This window comes from Megascapheus bottae, chromosome 2, assembly GCF_031878675.1.
Source record: "Megascapheus bottae isolate mThoBot1 chromosome 2, mThoBot2.hap1, whole genome shotgun sequence".
Lineage (NCBI taxonomy): Eukaryota > Metazoa > Chordata > Mammalia > Rodentia > Geomyidae > Megascapheus > Megascapheus bottae.
Genome location: NC_143510.1, coordinates 89,630,819 through 89,653,902, shown reverse-complemented (window position 1 = coordinate 89,653,902; position 23,084 = coordinate 89,630,819). Strand labels below are relative to the sequence as shown.

The window sequence follows — 23,084 nt, the reverse complement described above, 5'->3', positions numbered from 1 at the left end:
GTCCTTGGACTTTCTTAACTAGAGTTCTACCACTGAGCCACAGCACCACTTCCAGCTTTTTCTTTTTCTTTTTTTTTTTTAATTCTTTTTTGCCAGTCCTGGGGCTTGTTTATACTCAGGGCCTAAGCACTATCCTTGGGCTTTCTCAAGGTTAGAGCTCTACCACTTGAACCACAGTACCACTTCTGGCTTTTTTCTATGTATGTGGTACTGAGGAATCAAACCCGGGTCTTTGTGCCAAGCACTCTAGCACCATACCAAATTCCCAGCCCCGACCCCCGACCCTCTTTCTCTTTCCTTTCTTTCTCTAGTTCTAGGGCTTGAACTCATGGTCTGTGCATTGTTCCTGAGCTTCTTTTGCTCAAGATTAGCATCTACCACTTAAGCCACAGCACCACTTCTGGCTTTTGTTTTTGTCCATTGTGGGAGCTGTCCCTGAGCTCTTCAGCTCAAGGCTACCGCCTTACCCCTTGAGCCACAGTGCTACTTCTGGTCTTCTAGTGGTTAATTGGAGACAGGAGTCTCATGGACTTTAGTGCCTGGGCTATGACCTGTGATCCTCAGATCTCAGCCTCTGAATAGCTAGGATTACAAGCGTGAGCCACTGTACCTGGCTTGTCCTGTCCCAGAGCTTATTTTTTTGGGGGGAGGGGCAGTCCTGGGGCTTGCACTCTGGGCCTTGAACACTGTTCTTGGGCTTTCCTCAAGGCTAGTGCTCTACCACTTGAGCCACAGCCCCACCTCGAGCTTTTGCTATGTATGTAGTACCCAGGAATCAAACCTGGGCCTTCATGCATGCTAGGCAATCACTCTACCACTAGGCCAAACTCCCAGCCAGTCCCCCTGAGCTTCTATGCGTAAGCTGGCACTCTACCACTTGAGCCACAGCTTCACTTTCAGCTTTTTGGTGGTTCATTGGAGATAAGCGTCTCATGAACTTTTCTGCCCAGCTGGCTTTGAACCATATCCCTGAGTGGTGTGAGCCTCCAGAGTCCAGCTGTGTGAGGTCTTCTTGCAGGATCTGGCCAGGCTGAAGGAATGACCTCTAATGGCAAATACTATGGTGACCAGACCTGCTGAGACTGAGTCACTGCATTATTGGCCATTTTTTGTCCTCTGTGGGATGAGAACAGCCCCAGGCACTTCAAAGGCTCACTGAGAGCTTTAAGAGGGGCCCTCTATCAAATTCGCTCCTGGAAGATGCTCTATCAAAGGAAGCGCTTCTTCCTTGGCCCTCGGAGCCTGTCAGAACTCGTAAAGTACAATGGGACGCAGGGATGGCTCGCATGAGTCAGTCACAGACTCAGCCTTTTCATGTTCCACAAACTACCATTTGCCTCTCTCCCTTTGGCTTGGCTATGGGGCTTTTCAATGAGTTTATGGGGAGGCACAGCCTCTTGCCATTTGGCGTGGGCCTGGGGCTGTGCCTGTACGCTGGGTGCCTGGCTGGACAGTCATTCATTTCCTTGGTGAGTCATCAAACATGCATCAGCTGAGATTTCTGCACACTCCATGCTGGGTTGGAGGGCTCTGGGGATCGCTGAGTCAGAATGAGCCTCAGGCTCTTAATGTGGGAGACCCCTAGAGCAGATCAGATGTAGCCCCATCTGGGGATCAAGCAGGGCCTCAGGTGGTGGGTGATGACACTGAGTCTTGCTTTGCTTGGGGGGGGTGGGACGGGCAGGAAAAGAGTGGAGAGGAGAGGAGAGGCGGGAGGACAGGCCAGTACATAGGGGCTCCTTGGGAGCTGCAAGTGGCTTCCTGGTTTGGAAGCCCTGAGCCTAGGGAGCTGAGAGGAGAGGGAGGAGCTGTGGCTGGGGGAGAAGCTGGGACAAGGGGAGAAAATTCGGCAGGTGGAGAAACTGAGGCAGATGGAGAAGTTGACATAGGAGCTACAGCAGGGAGAGGAGCTGAGGTAGGTGAAAAAGCTGAGGCTCACGCCTGTAATTCTAGCTACTCAGGAGGTTGAGATCTGAGGACCATGGTTCAAAGCCAGCCTGGGCAGGAAATCACATCTCCAATCAAACACCCCCTCCTCCAAAAAAAAAGTGGAAGTAGAGCTAGGGCTCAAGTGAGAGCCTGAAGTCTTGACTGGTAAAGCTCAGGGACAGCGCCCAGGCCCCAGAGTTCAAGTCTCAGGGCAGGAAAAAAAAGCCAACCAACCTGAAACTGAAAACTGGTCTCGGTCTTCCCCCCCACTTCTTTTTCTCTCTCCTCCTTCCTCTCCTACCCCTCTCCCTCCTCTCTCTGCCAGTATGCAGGGCCTAGGCACTGTCCCTTAGCTTTTTCTGCTCAAGGCTAGCTCTCTAACACTTGAGCACAGTTTTTCTTCCAGCTTTTTGCTGGTTATTAGAGATTAAAAAAAAAAAGACTGTTGTGGATTCTAGGATTATAGGGATGAGTCACTGGTGACAGCCTGGACACTTTTTTATTTTTGCCTATCTTGGGGTTTTAACTCAGGGCCTGAGCACTGTCCTTGGGCTTTCTCATGGCTAGTACTTTACCATGTGAGCCACAGTACCACTTCCAGATTCCCTATGTATGTGGTACTGAGGAACCAAACCTGGGTCTTCATGCATGCTAGGCAAGCACTCTACCACTAGGCCAAACTCCCGGCTCCCAGCTGAATACTTTCTATGCAGACAGATTGCAGACATTCCAGACTCTCCCAAGACCACCATACTGTGAGGAAGCCCAGGAAGTGGCCTTGTGAAGAGTGGAGAGGCATCCCAGTTGAGGGCGCTCTGCCAGGAGGGAGGGACAGTGTGGGTGTCCCCAGATGACATGACTACAGCTGCTATAGAAGGACCCAAGAGAAGCTTGGATGACCAGATGAACTTGTTCCTCCTAAGATTAGAATTTCCTTTCTTCTGGCAATGCCGGGGGTAAAACCCAGAGCCTGTGCATGCTAGGCAAATATTGTGCCAGTGAGCTATATCCCCAGATCCTGGCTATTCCCCCTCACCCCTTTTCTTGTCTTTTAGGCAGCACTGGAGCTTGAACTCATCTTATGCTTGCTAGGCAGGTGCTCTCACCTGTTACGATAGCGTCTCAACTTTTTGCCAAGGTCAGTCCAAGCTACAATTGTATTTATATTTCTCACATACCTGGGATCATAAGCATGCATTACTAGTCCCAGCTACTGGCTGAGATGTAGATCTCAGGCCTGGGTGGCTTTGAACCACAACCACATTGATTTCCATAGTCGACAGGCATGATACTACAGTGCCCAGTTCTGGCTTATTCCTTTGTGTGTGTGCTGGTCCTGGGCTAAACTTAGGGCCCAGGTGCTGTCTCTGGGCTTTATTGCTTTAGGATAGTACTCTACCATTTGAGTAACAGCTCCTCTTCCGGTTTTTCTAGCAGTGAACTGGAGATGAGTCTCTCAGACTTTCCTGCCCAGGCTGGCTTTGAACCAGGATCCTCAGATCTCAGCCAGAGGAGCCAGGATTAGAGGTGTGAGACACTGGCATCTGGTCCTGGCTTATTCTTTCTTAAGGCAGTTTTTTTTTTTTTTTTTTTTTGTATTGAGACACAGTCTGTAAACAGGAACATACCTTTCAGGGGGTTTGAACTCAGGGCCTGGGTGCTGTTCTTGAGCTTTTTCAAGGCTGGCCTAGCACTCTCCCACTTGAGCCACTGTGTATGTGGTACTGAGGAAATGAACCCTTGGCTTCAGGCATGCTAGACGAGCACTCTACCACTAGGCCACACTCGTGGGCCATCAGGTCCTTTCTTGCAGGTGTACATTCTCAGGTGAAGCCCCTCCTCCCCAGCCCAGGGGTACCCACCATTCTGAGGATGCTCACCAGTGACTACTACATCCATTCTGAAACTCCATGTAAATGGAACCTTCTCGAATGTGCTCCATATGCTATCTAGAAGATATATGCAGGTTTCCTTGCACATAGCAGTCACTTTTATTACTGTGTCATATGACAGTATATAAATATACCACATCCCCTTTGGTCTGTTGCTGAGGGACAGTCATGTTTCCAGACTTGGGCTGCTTCGATCAAGGCTGCTATGAATCACAGTGAGTTATGCTGTGGACATTGCTGGGTTCCTCTGGGTGCATCTGCAGGAAGGAAATGCTGAACCCCAGGGCAAATATGTGTCAGCACGCGGGAGAGCCACAGGGCTCTGAGTGTGCCAACACTTGGTCCTCTACTTACCCTGTGTGGTGGACCCTGCCTTCATGGCTCGTGACTGACAGCTTAGCATGTTCACCTGTTTGTTTTTGCTCATGAGCGATGGAACAGAGGACAGGAGCCAGAGCCAGGGGGTAATGGAGGGGTTTCAGCCTCAACTGTATGGATGCCAGTTAGTCGCCCCATCTCCAAGAGACTTAGGGACTTTCATTTGAAGAAGCCTGAGGCTGTAGCTCAGTGGTGGAAAGCTTGCCTAGCATGTAAGGTGTCCTGGGTTCATCCCGAGTCCTTCTCCCTGAACACTTTCCTTCTCATTAGCTAAGTAGCAGCAGGCCAAGTCAGGGTCTGTTCTGAGTTCTCAGTCCTGAGTCCCAGCCCAATCTGGTATTTTTCTTTTTCTTTTTGCCAGTCCTGAGGCTTGAACTCAGGGCCTGGGTACTGTCCTTGGGCTTTCTCAAGGCTAGCATTCTACCACTTGAGCCACCATACCACTTCTGGCTGTTGGAGATGTCTCATGGACTTCCCTGACTGGGCTAGCTTGGAATTGCAATCCTCAGATCTCAGCCTCCTAGTAGAATTACGGATATGAACCACTGGTGCCTGGCTTCTGTGTGGTGCTCCCATGGCTGAGAATGTGGCCTCTTCCAGCTCTTGTGATGGTGACCAGCCCAGCAGGCCACGAGGACACCCATCTTGGGCCAGGGGAGCTGTAGTGGTTGCACCTACTGTTCCCACCCTTCTCCCTGGCACAGCCTCAGTGTAGCAATAGCACTAAAAGACCTATTTACTGGAGAAGCAAACTGGGTTCAGTGAGGCTGTGCCTTGCCCAAGGACACAGTCAAGGGCAACCTTAGCTCCAGCCCTTGCCACAACTGCAGGGCTGCTCAGATGGTGAGAAGCCATGATGGACGAGGTACCAGGCTTGAGTGCAGATCTGACAGAGCAGGTTTGGGTGGGTGGGGCGGTCCCTGGCTGTCACAGATGCTGCTGTGGGGCGCCTGCACACCCCGCCCCAAGCCTGCACACCCCACACACGCATCACAGTTTTTCTCATGTGGAGGAACTGGATTGTCAGCCCCACGCTCAGAAGCCCACACCCAAGCTTTAGGAAGGGCGGGGTGCTGGAGAGAGGTCCTCACGTCCCAGTGTGCCTTGCCACCCAGGACACTGAAGCTGCTGGAAGGTTTTATTAAGTTAAGAGAGCTTGTGGAGCAGAGGACGTGTCTTCATGGGTCAGCGAGCGGCTCCATGGCCAGAACTCCTCAGAGGGGCGGGGGTGGGGACAGCTGCTGGCTCACTCTGTCCCCATCCCAATGTATGGGCCACCCACCCAGGACCCCCCCCCCATCAACCCACCTTGGCCATTGCCAGGATCTCCAGGGACCCTCAGGGCCAAGATGAAGCTCGGGAGGGGAGGCAGATTCCACCAGTAATTGCTTTTCTTTAAAAGTAGAAAGTATTTTAGGAAAAAAAAGAAGAAAAAAATCTCTATAAAAATCTCTTCACATAAAAAATCCTGAAGGTGCAAGGTGAGACCCAGTGCGAGGGGCGCGCTCAGATACGCAGTGTGTATGTGCATGTGTGTGCATGTATGCACATGCGTACATGCTTGTGTGTGTGCACGTGCCTCCCACGGGGTGGGAAGAAAGCTTGGCTTCTGACTTCTATCCATCAGGAGAGCTGACAACTGGTCCCCTAGGCTGAAAGGTCTGCAGCTGGGCTGGACTCCGAGGACCTGGAAGGCAAGGACAGGTGCTGAGGTGAGGCACGGGGTGAGGAGGGACTTCCACACTCCTACAAGACTCTCAGCTCTTCTCAAAAACAGCCTGGCTCTGCCAGCGCCTCCCTCTCACGAGTCTTACGAAGTATAGACTTGTCACAAAGAGGACCCTCTTGTGCCAGATAGATACTATAATCTCACCTATAAGACTAGCCACTCAGGAGGCTACGATCTGACCATTGTGTTTCAAAGCCAGCCTGGGCAAGAAAGTTTGTAAGACTCTTATCTTCGATTAGCCAGCTGGAAGTAAAGCTGTGGCTCAAGTGGTAGAGCACTAGCCTTGCACACAAAAGCTCAGGGGTAGCACCCAGGCCCTGACTTCAAGGTCCAAGCACAAAAAAAATAGTAAGATTGGGGTGGGAAAGTCAGACACAGTGGCTCATGCCTGTAATCCTAGCTACTCAGGAGGCTGAGGTCTGAGGATCATGGATCAAAGCCAGCCTGGGCACTAAAGTCCATGAGACTCCTATCTCCAATTAACTACTAGAAAACCGGAAGTAGCACTGTGGGTCAAGGGGTAGGGCAGTAGCCTTGAGCTGAAGAGCTCAGGGACAGCACCCAGGCCCAGAATTCAAGTCCCATGACAGAGGGAGAGGGAGAGGGAGAAAAGAAAAAAGGAAAATGCCAGGCACCAGTGGCTTATGCCTATAATCCCAGCTGTTTGGGAGGCTGAGATCTGATGATCATGGTTCGAAGCCAGCCCAGGCAGGGAAGTCTAAGAGACCCTTATCTCCAATTAATCATAGAAAAAGTCGGAAGTAGCACTGTGGCTCAAGTGATAGAGTGCTAGCCTTGAGCAAAAATAGCTTATGGACAGTGCTTTGGCCCAGGGTTCAAGTGCTAGGAATGGTTTTAAAAAAAGGAAAGAGAGGGCTAGGACTTTGGCCTAGTGGTTAAAGTGTTTGCCTAGCATGCATGAAGACCCGGGTTCGATTCCTCGGTACCACATACATAGAAAAAAGCCGGAAGTGGTGCTGAGGCTCAAGTGGTAAAGCTCTAGCCTTGAGAAAGTCCAAGGACAGTGCTCAGGCCCTGAGCTCAAGCCCAGGACTGGCAAAAAAAAAAAAAAGGAAAGAGAGAAGTGGACATTGGTCAGGCAGGAGTTGGGGTAGATCACAAGGACAGCTGTAAGGAAGCAAGGTACAGTGGCCATGCCTGTGAGCCCAGCTATTCTGGAGGCAAAGCAGAAGGATGGTGAGTTCAAGACCCCAGTAAAGTTAGGGAGATCCTGTCTCCGATACACAATGAAACTGCAAGGGTTGGGGCACAGCTTGGTGGTGGAGCTCTAGCCTAGCACGTGTGAGGACCTGCACTTGATCCCTGGTATGACACACAGGAGACAAGGGGGACTGAGCGCCTGTGCAGTTTGACACAGAGGAGGGGCAGGCCATACCAGTCTCTATGCCAGCCTCACCCCTTACCTGTGACACTGGCTAAGTGACTGCCCAGCCCCTGGCCTGTGTCTGACTACCACCAGATCTCTGTGCACGCTTGGTGTCATGGTCCCAGTTGCAGATGGGGAAACAGAGGCAGGAAAGGGACTGCTAGCTCAAGGGGCCAGTTAGTCAGGCTGGGTACTGTCCACTTCCCCCCAGCAGGTTTGGGCCTCACTCCACTGTCCCTGCCCGTCCTGCAGCACCAGGGCATCCACCTCTACTCGGCCAGGCTGTTGCGAATGGCTTCCTTCTCCTGCAGGGCTGCCATCGCGAGGCGCAGGTGCTCCTTCAGCTGCTCAATCTCCCGCTCTGACCGCGTCTTGATGTGGTTCAGCTCTACGTACACATCCTGGTACTTGCCTGATGTGAAGCGCTTGTCCTGGGATGGAAGGTGGGCCATGAGTGTCGCAGCCCCCTACTGGACCCACCCCTTGGCACATGACCTCTCTGTTCCATGCTGGCAGTGCAGGGAGCTGCAGTGAAAGCCTCCAGGGCTAGCGCAAGGATAGGGCAGCCATGCAAACCAGACCTGAGTGGAACTGGCCTTCCCAGCTCCTAGCATGAGACCTGGCAGGTAGAAAGTGCTCAATAATAAATAAGTCAGGTGTAGTGACATACACCTATAATCCTAGTTATTCGGGAGATGAACACAGAAGGGTCAAAGGTTCAAAGCCAGCCTTGGGAATAAAAGTGAGACCCTATCTCTAAAACAAAATAAAGCAGAAGCTGGTGGCTCACACAAGCAATCCTAGCTACTCAGGAGGCTGAGACTGGAAGATCAAGGGTTGAAACCAGTCAGTCAATTCAGATAAATCTGGAGAAACTCTTATCTCCAATTAGCCAGCAAAAAGCTGGAAGTAGAACTATAGCTCAAGTGGTAGAGCACCAGTCTTGAGTAAAAAGGCAAATAAGAATACAAGACCTAGGACCAGCACAAAATTTAAAAAAAATTAAAATTAAAAAAAATAAATAAGGGGCCAGGAGTTTGGCCTAGTGATAGAGTGCTTGCCTAGCATGCATGAAGACCTGGGTTTGATTGGTTGATACCACATACATAGAAAAAGCTGAGGTGGTACTGTGGTTCAAGTGGTAGAGCTCTAACCTTGAGAAAACCCAAGGACAGTGCTCAGGCCCCGAGCTCAAGCCCAGGACTGGCAAAATAAATAAGTAAAGCTCACACCTGTATTCCTAGCTACTTAGGAGGCTGAGATATGAGAATCACAGTTCAAAGCCAGCTTAGGCACAAAAGTCAGTGAACTCTTATCTCCAATTAACCACCAGAAAATGGGAAGTGTTGCTGCAGTTCAAGTGGTAGAGTGGTAGCCTTGAGCTGAAAAGCTCAGGGACAGAGCCCAGGCCGAGTCAAGCCCTACAACCAACAAAAACTAAAAATAAATAAATAAATAGGGCTGGGAGTTTGGCCTACTGGTAGAGTGCTTGCCTAGCATGCATGAAGGCTTGGGTTTGATTCCTTAGTACCACATACATAGAAAAAAGCTGGAAGTGGTGCTGTGGCTCAAGTGGTAGAACTCTAGCCTTGAGAAAAGTCCAAGGACAGAATTCAGGCCCTGAGCTCAAGCCCCATGACTGGCAAAAATGAATGAATGAATGAATGAATGAATGAATGGATTAGGGGCATGACATAAGCAATAGAGCACTTGACTAGCAAATGAGACGCTTTGCTTCAGTACCCCCACTATAATGCAACAAACCCCCACATGGATGAGCAGTGATAAGTAAATATAATAATGCTGAATTTAAAAAAGAACAAGTGTGGCCTTGAGCAGTCACTTTGCCTTTCTTGGTCCTTCTTCCATGTCTGTAATGGGTCAAGGGCGGCACCAGGAGGGCTCAAGAAGGATGAAGCAAAGAGGTGCCAGAACACCTCCCTGACGCATCCAGGTGGTCTGAGTCGCTGTGTGCCCCCTCCCCACGCCCCACTGGTCCTCCCTACCTTTTGCATCACCTGCAGCTCATCCCGGAGGCACTGTACCTCCTTCTTCAGGTACTGAAGCTCATTCTCCTTCACCCGCAACAGCACCTGTGGGTTCAGGAACCAGGCTGACCCAAGGCCACAGCCCTGCAGCCAGGTCCCTTCCTGAGTCCCAGACCCTAGAGGAAATTGCCGACCTGCACCAAGATCCCTATTATTCCATCCTGGGGACCCACCTCCCCCATAAAGCTGGGGTTGCAACTGTTATGGTCACCTTAGTTGTAGGCCCAGCTAGGGGCCACAGGTGGAAAGGAGGCTGGGCTGTAGCCCTCCCTTGACTGACTGAAAGCTATGTGACTATGGCAGACCACTGACCCTCCAGTCTGAGGGACTGTGTAACTGTGAGACAGACTGGACTGTGGGGGATAGGCCCAGTCTAAAGGCTTAGATTGGAGCTGACTGCCTGGTGCAAACCTGCTTCCCACAGCAGGGAGCTGGGTGACTTCTGGGAAGGCCTAGGACCCCCTGGATCTGATTTCTCATCTGTCCAGCAGGGACAGTAACTGTGAAACTCCTAGAACTACTGGAAGATGAGAGCAAAAGATGTACAGAAGTTCCAGACACAGATAATAAATAAAGTAAATCAAAACCAGGCACTGGAGCCTCAGATTTGTAATCCTACCTACTCAAGAGCCTGAGATCTGAGGATCCTGGTTCAAAGATAGTCAGGAAAGTCCTTGAGGTGTTTCTGTCTCTGTCTCTGTCTGTCTGTCTGTCTGTCTGTCTGTCTGACTCTCTCTCCCCGCCCCCCATCCTGGAGTTTGAACTCAGGGCCTGGGCACTATCTCTGTGCTTCTTTTTGCTCAAGGCTAGCATTCTACCACTGGAGCCACAGCTCTACTTTTAGCCTTTTCTGTATATGTGTTACTGAGGAAACAAACCCAGGGCTTCATGCATGCTAGGCAAGCATTCTACCACTAAGCCACATTCCCAGCCAAAATCCACAAGTGGAATTGGGTCTCAAAGGGCAGAAGTTCAGCTTGAGTGAAAACAAACAAACAAACAAGCAAATAAATAAATAAATAAATAAGGGACAGAGCCGAGCCCCTGAGTTCAAGCCCTAAACTCGTACCGTAATTAATAATACTAAAATAAGTAAGATCAATCAAATGCTGGGGTAAAGCTGGAACCACACACTTCCTCTAGGAGCTACTGCCTCTGTGGAGTGGCCTCCCAGGATCCCTCTTGCAGGCAGGTGATGGTAGCTGGGGAGCAGCCAGGTATGGGGGGTCAGAGAAGGGGGCCTCCCTCACCTCCAGCTCACAGGAGCTCCGCTCATTGCGCCCACAGCTGTTGCCTGAGCCCTGGGAGGCAATGAAGCTACGCAGCCTGTCGATCTCCTCTGACAGGCGGGTGTGCAGCTCCTGGGGAGGGCGGGTGGTTAGGTCGGGGACGTGGTCCCACCTGGTCCATCTCCATTCCACCACCCCGCCGGGGGCTGGCCTCACCTGGTTGTGGCGTAGCAGCTCCTGGCCCTCCTGCTGGCAGCGCTGCAGGGTGTGCTCCCGCTCCTCCGCCTGCCGCGTCAGGGCGCCGATCTCCAGGCACTTTTGAGAGTAGCGTTCGGACAGCACCTGCAGCTCCCGCTTCAAAGCCTCTACGTCTGATCTGCCCAGGGGACAAGGGACAGAGGGCTCTTGTCACTGCTGGCCTGAGCCAGTCAGCCCACTGTGGGTTGGAAGGCAGCCCCTGCGCTCCAGAACACTAAACCCAACACGTGTCCAGTGCCCACGGCCTCAACACCAAGTCCTCAGTTCTCAAGCACCCAGGTGAGCAGCAGGCCCTGGCTTACAGGCAAACCTAGCCAAGTCCTCAGGCCCCACTGCCCTCTTACTGATGCTGCTTCCGGAGGCCATCTGGACCCTGCTGGAGACTCCGTGTTTTGCTCAGCTCCCTGTTCAGCTCCTCCTGGTAGGCCTTCTTCATGGCTTCAATGGCTGGGAGGAGGCAGAAAGGCGGAGAAGTTGGGGAGGTGTCAGAGCCACCAAGCTGTGCCTCCCTTCAGACTCCAGACACACAGGTAGATACAGTCAGAAAGCAGTGTGCAGAGGGCACCAGACTACAGGAGGGGCCCAGAGCAATCTAGGTGGTGTGCTGAACCGAGTAGTTTGGGGCTAACTTACTCAACCCCTTTGGCCCCAGAATGGAAGAACAACCCTGCCAGATGGTCCTCCTCGGAGGACACTTTCAGGGCCCTCTGGTGTCCCATGGCACCTCTAGTTATTGGTTCTGTGGAGGCTGGAGGACCTTCAAACAAGACCCATCAACCCTGCCCAGGGCTTAGGCTCTACAGTCAGACCTAAGTGACCTGTGCAGGTGACTGAATCCCTCCATACCTCAGGCCACCTTTGCGAAGTAGGAGGCCCACAATTCCATTTTTCAGGGATGACTACAGATGGATGTAGGGCATTTCGAAGCAGGCTTGGCAGAGGAAAGGCATGAATGTTAGCTCCTGCCGACGCTATTTCTCAAACTGGGAGCTTCCCCAAAACAGACAATTTTTTTTTTCACACCACTCGAGGTTGTTGTAAGGATTAAATCCTACTCTGTGGTTTTCTCCACAACTCCAAACCCAGACAATGCACACAGAGTTCTCCTCACCCTTCCCTGAGGGAAGGAACAACAGGCTGCTGGCGTGCTGTTCTTCTCCGTGTGTAGGATTTCCAAGTTCACTATGGAAACCTTTGTGCTGTGTTACGGGGTGATCTAGGCCAGGATCTGGCCGGGGCAGAATGACCTCCCTAAAGTTCAGAAGGGCCTAAGCAGGAAGCAGGCTCTGTTCCCAAGACCTCTTTCACGCTTTCCACCCAGGATGCACAGGGCGTGCCAGGGGCCATGCAGGTGTGTGAAGGGCCAAGTGAGGGAGAGGAGTTGTCTGTTACACACATTTCCTGCATCTGACTGGGAGAGCACGTTATTTACAGGGCACCACTCTGTACCCAAGGTGCTCTGGGCTCCAGCGCCAGCAGTGCCACCTTGGGGTGGTGTCACTAACCCGAGGCCTGGCTTCATCTGTGCAGTGGAGGCACCAAGGGAAGCATTCCCGTGAGAAATGTGCAGGGCACAGGGAAAGGCTCCCCCCTTCCCCCACCCCATTTCTCGGTGGGGCCTGTGAGATGGGTGATCTCTTACTACATCCGTCTCTCCTTTTCTAGAAGGACCAGAAACCAGTTCGGGGGCTTCTAAGCCCACTTGACCTTGCCCCCCCCACTTCCACCCCTTCTTCTTTTTTTACTTGGTGCTGGTTCCAGGGCTTGAACTTAAGGTCTTATACCCTTGACTTTTTGCTCCAGGCTGGTGCTCTACCACTTGAGCCACAGCTCTACTTCTGGCTTTTTGGTGGTTAATTATAAGAGTCACCGACTTTCCTATGTAGGCTGGCTTCAAAACTCCAACTTTAGATCTCAGCCTCCCGAGCTGCTAGGATCACAGGCGTGAGCTGCTGGTGCCTGGCTCCCTTCCTCTTCCTGGACCCCCCCCCCCGTCAGTGCAGTCAGGGGAACCTCAGTCTGGGATGGGGTCCTCACCGGAGGCCGTGGCGGCTGTCTCCTCTTCCAGCAGCCATTCCTTCTCCTGTTGCAGCCGTTGCAGCTCTCGCTCGTGGTGGCGCTGCAGTTGCTCCATCACCTGCTGGTGCGAGGTCTCCATCGCCGCCAGGCTGCGCTCGCATGCCTCCTGTAGGCCAAAGGCCAGGAGGTCATGGGGCTGCCCCACTGACCCCCCCCCCCTGCAAGGGGAGAGGCTGTGGGCAGACCTTCCAGGACCAGGCTTGCCAGCTAGACCCGCACCCCCCAGCCTGCTCCTGCCCCTGCTGCCATACCAGCCTCTGCATTTACAACTTTCCCCACCGCTCCCCTGCTTCTGACCATCCAGTGAGTTCCTCTCACTCCTTCCTGCACGGCCAGTGCCAGCTCCCACTGTGGGCTCTTATCGCCCGATCCCTGCCAAGCCCTTCACCACCGAACACCTTCATATAAACCAATTCTGTGCTTGTTCATACGTCTGAGCTTTAGCTCATTCTATCCCACCCGGCCCAGAATATGCCTTTCCAGGCCGACCTAGCTCAGCTGAATGGTTTCTTCCAGCTCTGTCTCTGGGCAGCCTCTCCCCTACTTCCAAGGCTCTGCTTGGCTGACGCCTGGAATTCAGGTGTGACGTGGCAAGTACTCAGCGAATGCGCTGAGGCTGACGACTTACTGTACAACAGGACTTTGGAGATAAGTGGTACAGGTATGCATGACACTGACAATGCCCACGGCTGAGTACTCGCTGCTGCCATGGGCAGCATGGGGGCAGTGGCAGCACAATTACCACTCACATAGTGAACAGAGTCTCATTATGGACAGTTCATTCTGGGATTATAGGCATGTGCTACCATACCCAGTTGACATTTTAACCATCTTCCCTTTGACCTAGCAGTCTATTCCTAGGACTCCTAGCCCATAACACGGCAAGTGGTGTGTGAATGAAGACTCAAAAATGAGGCTGTTTGGGGCTGGGAGTTTGGCCTACTGGTAAGAGTGCTTGTCTAGCAATGCAGGAAGACTGGGGTTTGATTCCTTGGTACCACATACATAGACAAATGCCAGAAGTGGGGCTGTGGCTGGTGTGGTAGAACGCTAGCCTTGAGAAAGCCCAAGGACAGTGCTCAGGCCCTGAATTCATGCCCCAGGACTGGCAAAAAAAAAAAAATGGGGCTGTTTGCTATGGCAAGGTTGGCAGAAAACAGGTGAGAACTGAAAACAATCTAAACATCTACCCAGGGAATCCTTAGATCAGTGATGGACTGAGCCCCACAAAGGACCCTAGGTACTGTCCCAAAGCAGAGAAGCGGAAGACGGGGTGAAAGCGATGGCACTGATCAAAACGCGCTGCATTCATAAACGGCTGTGTTAAACGGCAACTCCTTTGTACAACTAATCAAAGATTAAAAAAAGAAGAACCTGCCTAAAACAAAACAACAGGCAGCAAGGTCTGGGTAGACTTCTGTGAAAAGAGGTAAGGAAGATAGAGAGGATAATGGGCGCCCAACAGTACACACAACTTGCGCCCACTCACGAGAGCAAAACAAGCCACACTGTGCATTCTAGTGTGTGCAATTACAGCATGGCTAACACCTGCTAGGGTGGGAGAGAGTAACCGCCCCCAAAGGCACCATGGTCTTTCTCCTGGCACCTCTGACTATGTCACCTTCCACGCAACAAGAACTCAGACTGCTCCTCAGCTGACCCTAGTGGTGCAAGGCTGTCCTAGGCTGCCCAGCCCCTGAGCAGGGAAAGATTTCAAAGGAGAGGAGGCGGGTCAGAGTGACACCATGTGACAAAGGCTGGGCTTTGCCTTTGCAGCTTGGGAGAAGGCTAAGTACAGAAGGAACCACGTCTCCATGTTAGCCTGGCCAGACTGTGGTGGATTTCTAAAAAAAAAAAAAAAAAAGGGCAAGATGAGAAATAGCAATGTGTGCCATTGGGAGCTGGCACAGGTGCAGATCTGAGGATTGCAGTTCAAAGCCAGCCTAAGTCCCTGAAACTCTTACCTCCAATTAACCAGCTAACAGCCAGAAGTAAAATTATGACTCAAGTGGTAGCACTAGCCTTGAGCAAAACCATGCAGAGACAGAGCCCAGGCCCTGAGTTCAAGCCTCAGAACAGGCACAAAAATAAAAACAAATATAAATAAATAATGTACTTTAAAATTAGAAGCCTGGGAAGTGGCGCTGTGGCTCAAGGGGTAGGATGATAGCCTTGAGCTGAAGAGCTCGGGACAACGCCCATGCCCAGAGTTCAAGTCCCATGACCAACAAAATGAATTAATTAATCAATTAGAATAAAATTGGAAGCCTGAGCTGGGCGCTGGTGACTCACGCCTATAATCCTAGCTGTTCAGGAGGCTGAGATCTGAGAATCACAGTTCAAAGTCAGCCCGGGAAGAAAATCCGTGAGACTCATATCCAATTAAGCACCAGAAGACCAGAAATAGCACTGTGACTCAAGTGGTACAGCATTAGCCTTGAGCTGAACAGCTCAGGAACAATACCCCGGCCCAGAGTTCAAGTCCCATGACCAATCAAAGAAAAAAGGGGGGGGCAGAAGTTTAGCCAAGTGGTAGAGTGCTTGCCTAGCATGCAAGAAGACCCAGGTTTGATTCCTCAGTACCACATACATAGAAAAGCCGGAAGTGGTGCTGTGGCTCATGTGGTAGAGCACGAGCCTAGAGGAAAGCCCAAGGACAGTGCTCATGCCCCGAGTTCAGTTCCAAGGACTGGCAAAAAAAAAAAAAATGCTAAAGGGTATCAATGTATGTGAATTAATGCACCTTCTATCTGGCAAATATCATGTAACCCTTTTATTAATTACAATAAAAAAAAGAAATCTAAAAAAAAAAAAAGCAAGCAAGCAAGCAAGCAAGAAAAGTTGGCGTGGTGGCTCAGGCCTGTAATCTTAACTACTCAGGAGGCTGAAATCTAAGGATCATAGTTCAAAGCCGGACTGGGCACTAAAGTCTGTGAGACCCTTATCTCCAACTGACCTCTAGAAAACTGGAAGTGGTGCTGTGGCTCAAGGGGTAGGGTGGTAGCCTTGAGCTGAAGAGCTCAGGGACAACACCCAACAAAAAAGAAAAAGGAAAGAAGAAAGACAGAGAGAGAGGGAGGGGGGGAGAAATGGGAAGCCTGTGTCCTTAAAGGACTAGGTTGGCAGATAGGCAGACACAGTAGTTGACGGGGTATGGGGGATGGCAGGAGGGCATCCAGCCCATGGAGAGGGCTCCTGGGCTGGGCGCTGCTTCTGACCTACCTTCCCGACCTACCTTCCAAGCGGAGAGGTGTCCTGATATTGGCTGCACCTCTCACACGAGATGAAGAAATGAAGTTCCCCCACCAGGTCCCTTCTGCCCAAGGCGGTGCTTAAATCCCAGCGTGAGAAGCCCCAGAATCACCCCCACAGGTGTATTGTGGCAAAAGGCCCCCCAAGCTCTGCAAGGGGCCCCACTCAGTGCCCCCCAGCCTTGTATCACCCACTCAGTGCCTCATGGTCTTTCAAGGGTACCTGATCAATGTCCCCAGACCTGTGAGGGGGCCCCACTCAGTGCAGATGCCCCAGCCTGTGGGAGTGGCCCTCAGAGCCTAAACTACCAGGCCAGAGAACCTGCAGCTGCCTCTTCCTGGGTTGAGAGGTCTCATGGCTCCATTCTTCCTCTCAGCTGCTCTGATCCCAGTCTTCAAGCTGTATTTGATTTCCTTCTCCCACCCCCCATGCCCCAATCCTACCTGCTCTCCCTGCCCCTGGCACCGTGCTAAGGTCTTTGGAGCCCCTAGTGGAGCACCCGGGACTAGTTCTCCCTAGAACTCAAAGCTCACCCTTCTTCTGGTCTCAGTTTCCCTACCTCTAAGTTAAGAAGCCAAAGGAGTCTGCGTGTGTGTGTGTGTGTGTGTGTGTGTGTGTGTGTGTTGGCACTGGGACTTGAACTCAGCGCCTGGGTACTATTCCTTGGCTTTTTCACTCAAGGATGGTGTTCTGCCACTTGAGCCACAGCTCCACTCTGGCATTTTAGTTGTTAATTGGAAATACGAGTCTCCCAGCCTTTTCCTGCCTGGGCTAGCTTCAAACCATAATCCTCAAATGTCAACTTCTTAAATAGCTAGGATTACAGGCATGAGCCACTGGCACCAGGCTAACACAGGATTATTATTATTATTATTATTATTATTATTATTATTATTATTGTGTGTGTATGTGTGTTTGGGGGGCGGGGTCGTGGGGCTTGAACTCAGCCTGGTTGCTGTCCCTATGCGTTTTAGTTCAAGGCTAGCGCCTTACCCCTGGGCCGGCTGGGGCTTTGTCCCTGAGCTCTTCAGCTCAAGGCTACGGCCCTACCCTTGAGCCAAGCCCCACTTTGCATTTTTGAGTCGTTAATTGGAGGTAAGAGTCAGGTCCTTTTTGCGCCGGGCTGGCTTTGAAGCTTGATCCTCAGATCTCAGCCTCCTGAGTAGGATTATAGGTGTGGGTGCCCAGCCACGGGATTATTTTTTGTTTCATTGTAGTGGCAGAAAGCTTTTCCCAGTTGAAAGCTGGTTTTCGTAGTAACATGACGATGGAGCTGCCCTGATCACAGGTGAGGGCCCACCTGGAGAGAGATGCCCCCAGACCTTCCCAGGTCCCCAGGAGCCCGGGCAGGGCCTCAGAGGTGCTCAGGTTGGTTCAGGGACCCCGGGCTCTGTTATGGGCTCAGCCAACCTGGGAAGCCTCATCCAACCGAGGCCCCTCCTCCACTCCCCAAGCCCAGGAACCCCAGGCTGGCCTCATCTCCCAGCTTTTCCTATCAGCTCCTCCTCTGCCACCGTCAAGTCCTAGGGCCCTATGAACCCATTCTTCCCCAGCCTCGCCCCAGCTCTTCAGGCCTGGGCCTTCCCCTCTCCAGAGCCCTACTGTCCAGCACCACTTTGTGAATGTGGCACCAGACTTGTTCCTGGAGGATCCACAGTGGGTACAAACCTGGCTTCCACCTCCAGCCACAGCCACTGCCCACCCCCGCCCCAGCACACACACCACCAATGCTTTCCTGAGAGCCCCCTCGAGGGGACCGCCCCACACCTGAGGAGAGGTCTAGAAGGCTCCCGCAGCCCAGCATCTGGGATCCCAACATTCTTTTCTCCTTTGGGCAACAGTGTACCATAGAACACAGACAACGGTCAAATTATTTGTGATTCTGTCACCTGGCTGCTAAGCAAGGCTGTTTTCTAAACCTAAAATTAGTTATGTTACAAATAAAGGTAGTTAAGTAGGTAGTCAAAGTATATCATTCCCTGATTATTCATTGCATTTTATTATTCCGCATGTCCCTGAGGTGGTTTCCTGGACGGCCAAGGGAAGCAGACTCTACCCCAGCCCGGCTCAGGGACATCACACAGGTAGCTGGACGTCAGCCATGATGGGAGCTTATACCATGGGAACCAAGAAACTTGGGTTTATTGACTTATGGATTGTCTAGAATTAAGCAGGTGATGAGAATGCTCTTACAGTTAAAAGTGTCACATCAATAGTCATGAGAATGTACACAGAAAAATAGAAACTATAGAAATATATTATATATATATATATATATATATATATATATATATATATATAGTGAGTCATGGCGCTTGAACTCTGCCTGGGTGATGTCTCTGAGCTCTTCAGCTCAAGGCTACCACACTACCCTTGAGCCAAGCTCCACTTCCCATTTTCTAGAGGTTAATTAGAGGTCCTATTGTGCCCAGGCTGGCTTTGAACCTTGATCCTCAGATCTCAGCCTCCTGAGTAGCAAGGATTTTAGGCATGAGCCATTGCACCCAGATAGGGAGAAAGAGAGAGACAGAGAGAGATAGCTATCTATCTATATTTTTTTTTGTCTAGGATCAGAACTTAAATGCTTTCATTCACTGACCAATTGAGCCCCACCTCCAGCCCCCAGAAATAACAGAATGCTCTGAAATAGCCAATAAAAAAGTGACCCAAGGCTGGATGCTGGTGGCTCAGGACTGTAATCCTAGCTACTCAGGAGGTAAGATATGAGGATCATGGTTCAAAGCCAGTCAGAGCAGGGAAGTCTAAGAGACTCGTATCTCTAATTAAAGAAAACCAGAAGTGTCACTGTGGTTCAAAGTGGTAGAATGATAATCTTGAGCAGAAAAGCTCAGGCCCTGAGTTCAAGCCCCAAGAATGACAAAAAACAACAAAGATAAAGAAGAAAAAAAAAAGATTTCCGATTGAGCAAAGAGATCACTCACAATATTAACTCAGTAGTTTCCATATGTGTCTTCTCAGAATCTTACTCATTAGCATAAATAACAATTGCAATTCATATTCACATTAGAACAGGAAATCCCAAAGACATTGTGAGGAAAATTTACTGGCTGTATTCATAGTAATAATACAATATATTTTAAGTTTATCAATTATATACTAAACTGTTACTTGGTAAAATTTAAAACAAATATGTATGCACACAGGCATGCACATTCCAGGACCAGCGTGTACATGTGGGCACACGCACATAGACAGACAGACAGATGCACACACACACACACACACACACATCATATTTTTTTTTTTCTGGAAGACCAAGTGCCCCATTTGTGACAACCAGAATTGTTTCCACACACAGCAGCTGTCCCCAGGGGACAAAGTGGACCCCGACTTGAAAGGCGCTGTCCTAGGCAGAGTTCACTCCCGAGGGCCACTAAAGGCTCCCATGTCCTGCAGAGCTGCTGGGCGCCCCTGGGCAGGCTCTCTGTGTGTCAGGGAACAACTTCCCAGTCTCTCCCCCATCCCCCATCCCCGCCGTGACACTGCACAATGTCACACGGGGACTCACACACAGGCTCTGCAGTCAGCCAACCCCAGGTTCAAATCCCACCTCTGATGCCTGCAGGCTGGGTGCTCTCGGGTGTGTCATGTGAGCCCTCAGCACCCAGGGGCCTGGTCTGTAAAATAGGCACTGTGATCACGCCCACCAGCTGAGGGGGAGAGTGAGAGGGTGTGTGTCAAACAGCTCACACGAGTTCTAGCACACAAGGGAGGGTGGCCAAATATTGTTTTCTGACAACACAGCAACCACAAATCTGCGCCCCCCCCAACCCCCCACCCCTCCCTGCCCCAGAGAACTCGCCTCAGCCTCACCTGAGAGATATAGCCTGGCGGTGTGCGGCCATCCTCCTGGGGTCTGGGTGCACTCTGTGGGGCTTCCCCCCGGAGACGCCATGCTTCCAGCTGCGCACGGAGAGACTGCACCTAGCATAGCAGAAGCCCGGGTCAGCCATAGTAGGGAGCAGCCCATAGCTGTCCAGCTTCACAGGGTCACAAGCCCAGCTTTCCTGAGGCACTCAGAGGGGCTGGAGCTGAGCATTTGGTGGTCATGGTTATTGTCCTTGCCATGCAGGAGGTTGAGACCTGAGGATCAGGGTTTGAAGCCAGCCAGGACAGGCAAGTCCATGAGACTCTAATCTCGAATGAACCCCCCCCACCACCAAAAAAAGCTAGAAGTAGAAATGCTGCTCGAGAGATAAGGGGGACTGGGTGCCACAGCTTACACCTAGAACCCTAGCTATCCAGGAGGCTGAGATCTGAGGATCATGGTTCAAAGCCACGAGACTCTTACCTCCAATTAACCACCAGAAAAACAGAAGTGGTGCTATGGCTCAAGGTGGTAGCCTTAAGCTGAAGAGCTCAGGGACAACACCTAGCCCCAGAGTTCAAGCCCTACCACAGAGAGAGAGACGGGGGGGGGAGGAGGGAGGGAGACAGAGAGAGAGAGAGAGAGAGACAGAGAGAGAGACAGAGAGACAGAGAGACAGAGAGAGAGACAGAGAGAGAGAGGGAGGGAGGGAGGGAGGGAGGGAGGGAGGGAGACAGACAGAGAGAGAGAGAGAGAGAGAGAGAAAGAGAGAGGAAGTGAGAGAGGGAGGGAGGGAGGGAGACAGAGAGAGAGAGAGAGAGAGAGAGAGAGGGAGGGAGGGAGGGAGACAGAGAGAGAGAGACAGAGACAGAGAGACAGAGAGACAGAGAGAGACAGAGATTGAGGGACCAGCCTTGAGAAAATGTTTAAGAGACAGTGCCCAGACTGAGTTCAAGCTCCAGGTCTGGCACAAGAGAAAGAGGGGTACAAAGCCGTGGTGTGGCTGGTTCCTGGGAGAGAATGTGAACATGGCTCATGTCAAGGGATATAAGAGGCTCTGGACAAAGCTTGGGATGTAAAAGATGAGCAACCAATGGTCTCCCTTCCCTTCCCATTTCCCATTCCTGTGTTAAGAGCACAACTAAGAAAACAGCAGAAAACAACAGCAGGCTCTAGGAACAAACGTTTCTGACCAAGGGGCCTGAAAACTGGAACCGCAAGCAGACAGGGAGTGAGCTCCCCATCACTGTGGGTGTGTAAGACAAATGCCAGGGCAGGGTACTGGCAGTCCACACCTGTAATCCTAGCTACTTAGAAGCTGAGATCTGTGGATCATAGTTCAAAGCCAGGTTGGGCAGGAAAGTCTATGAGACTCTTACCTCCAATTATGCACCAAAAAAGCCAGAAGTGGAGCTGTGACTCAAGTGGTATAGAGCACTAGACTTGAGCTCAAAAGCTCAAGGATAAGCTGGGAGCCAGTGGCTCACGCCTATAATTCTAGCTGCTCAGGAGGCTGAGATCTAAGGATAACGGTTCAAAACCATCCCAGGCAGAAAAGCCCATGAGACTCCTAGCTCTAATAAATTACCAAAAAAGCCAGAGTTTGGCTTACTGGTAGAGTGCTTGCCTAGCATTCATGAAGACCCAGGTTTGATTCCTTGGTACCACATACATAGGAAAAAGCTGGTAGTGGTGCTGTGGTTCAAGTGGTAGAGTGCTACCCTTGAGCAAAAGCAGCTCAGGGACCGCACCTAGGCCTTGAGTTCAAGGTCCAGAACTGGCACCAAAAAAACAAAAGACATACACCAGGACCTGGGTTCAAGGTCTGGAGCAAGCCTGAGGGGGGGGGCAAGGGGCCCACCTCCTTCTCCAGGGCCTCGTGGTTGTCCCTCGAGGGCGTGTGGCGCTCGCTGTGGCTCTGGTTGAGCAGAGCGGTGAGTGGTACCCGCTTGCTCTCCCTCAGGGGCAGCTTCTCCAGCTCCTGCCACTTCTTCTCAATCTCCTCGCTAAGCCGGCTCTGCTGGTCCTCAGTCAGGGGGGCACCCAGGCCCCGACGTGGCCCCTCCCCAGTGGGTGTCTCTGGGGCCCCGCTGTCCGTGGCTTCAAACCACTTGCGCCGCTCCTCGGAGCGCTGGGCCAGGTCCCGCTCCAGCTCCTCCTGCTTGGCAGGGCGGTCGGGGGTGCGGGCTAGGGTGCGGGCTCGCTGCGGGGAGCTCTGGGTCAGTGGGGAGAGTTCCACATAGTCCAGGGACTGCCGCGGCCCATCCGCCCTGCGAGAGCTGCCCCGGCTGACCTCGGAGCCAGCCCGCTGCTCTCCCACCTTTGGGGAGCCCTTCTGGAGCCCGTAGCTGTGCAGCGTGTTTTCCTTGTTGCAGTCCGAGAGCCTAGGGCACCAGCAGAGCCATGTCAGGTGGGACCTTGCCCACTGGCACACAGGAGCCCCTTCGGAGGGACCCCCAGGTGCCCGGTGCCCCCAGAGGAGCAGCCCAGCCCTCCGTTTTTGATCTGAGCAGCTCTTGAACCCCAGGGAGGGCCAGCTCTACAGTTGACCCCAAACAGGTGCCATCACACATCGCTGCCCCTCCCCTGCCTCCTTCCCGTCTCTCCATGGCCACTTCCTCCCCCTTCCTCACCCCTCCTCCCAGCCCGGGGAGCGCTGCCCCAGAGAAGTCCCCTTGAGTGTCCATCTCCAAGAGGAAGGGCCAGCGAGGGTCCCCTTGTTAGTACCTTTCCCCATTTTGCAAAGAAGTTAGTAGATCCCTCAAAGAGGCATCTCACAGTCTGGTGGGACTGAGGTGGGGGACTTTATGGAGAGGCCTGGCTGACTTAATTCCTCATGTGGATGGATGTGAGCCACTGTGTGCAAAGCTCCCAGGAGGCCCTTTGTAAGTGCTATTAAAAACAGGAAATAGGGCTGGGAGTTTGGCCTAGTGGTAGAGTGCTTGCCTACCATGCACGAAGACCCAGGTTCAATTCCTCGGTACTGTATACATTGGAAAAAGCTGGAAGTGGTGCTGTGTGTCAAGTAGTAGAGCTCTAGCCTTGAGAAAGCCCAAGGACAGTGCTCAGGCCCT

At 51.9% G+C, this 23,084-nt stretch overlaps 1 protein-coding gene across 3 annotated transcripts in view; it reads right to left on the bottom strand.

Moving 5' to 3' along the window:
- Nucleotides 1–5,323: 5,323 nt before the first annotated feature.
- Triobp (TRIO and F-actin binding protein) overlaps nt 5,324–23,084 on the bottom strand; it is a 49,691-nt gene continuing 31,930 nt past the window's right edge. For 2 of the 3 annotated variants that reach the window (XM_090328668.1, XM_090328672.1), the window contains 9 exons: nt 21,872–22,394; nt 20,016–20,126; nt 12,888–13,035; nt 11,195–11,297; nt 10,809–10,968; nt 10,614–10,724; nt 9,322–9,408; nt 7,583–7,746; nt 5,324–5,886 (listed from right to left, as the gene is read on the bottom strand). In XM_090328668.1, the coding sequence (XP_090184794.1) occupies nt 7,585–7,746; nt 9,322–9,408; nt 10,614–10,724; nt 10,809–10,968; nt 11,195–11,297; nt 12,888–13,035; nt 20,016–20,126; nt 21,872–22,394 (1,405 nt within the window). In that variant the 3' untranslated portion in view covers nt 5,324–5,886; nt 7,583–7,584. Of the gene's footprint in view, nt 5,887–7,582; nt 7,747–9,321; nt 9,409–10,613; nt 10,725–10,808; nt 10,969–11,194; nt 11,298–12,887; nt 13,036–19,403; nt 19,853–20,015; nt 20,127–21,871; nt 22,395–23,084 lie in introns of those variants that run through there. The other variant, XM_090328673.1, reaches the window with a different exon arrangement.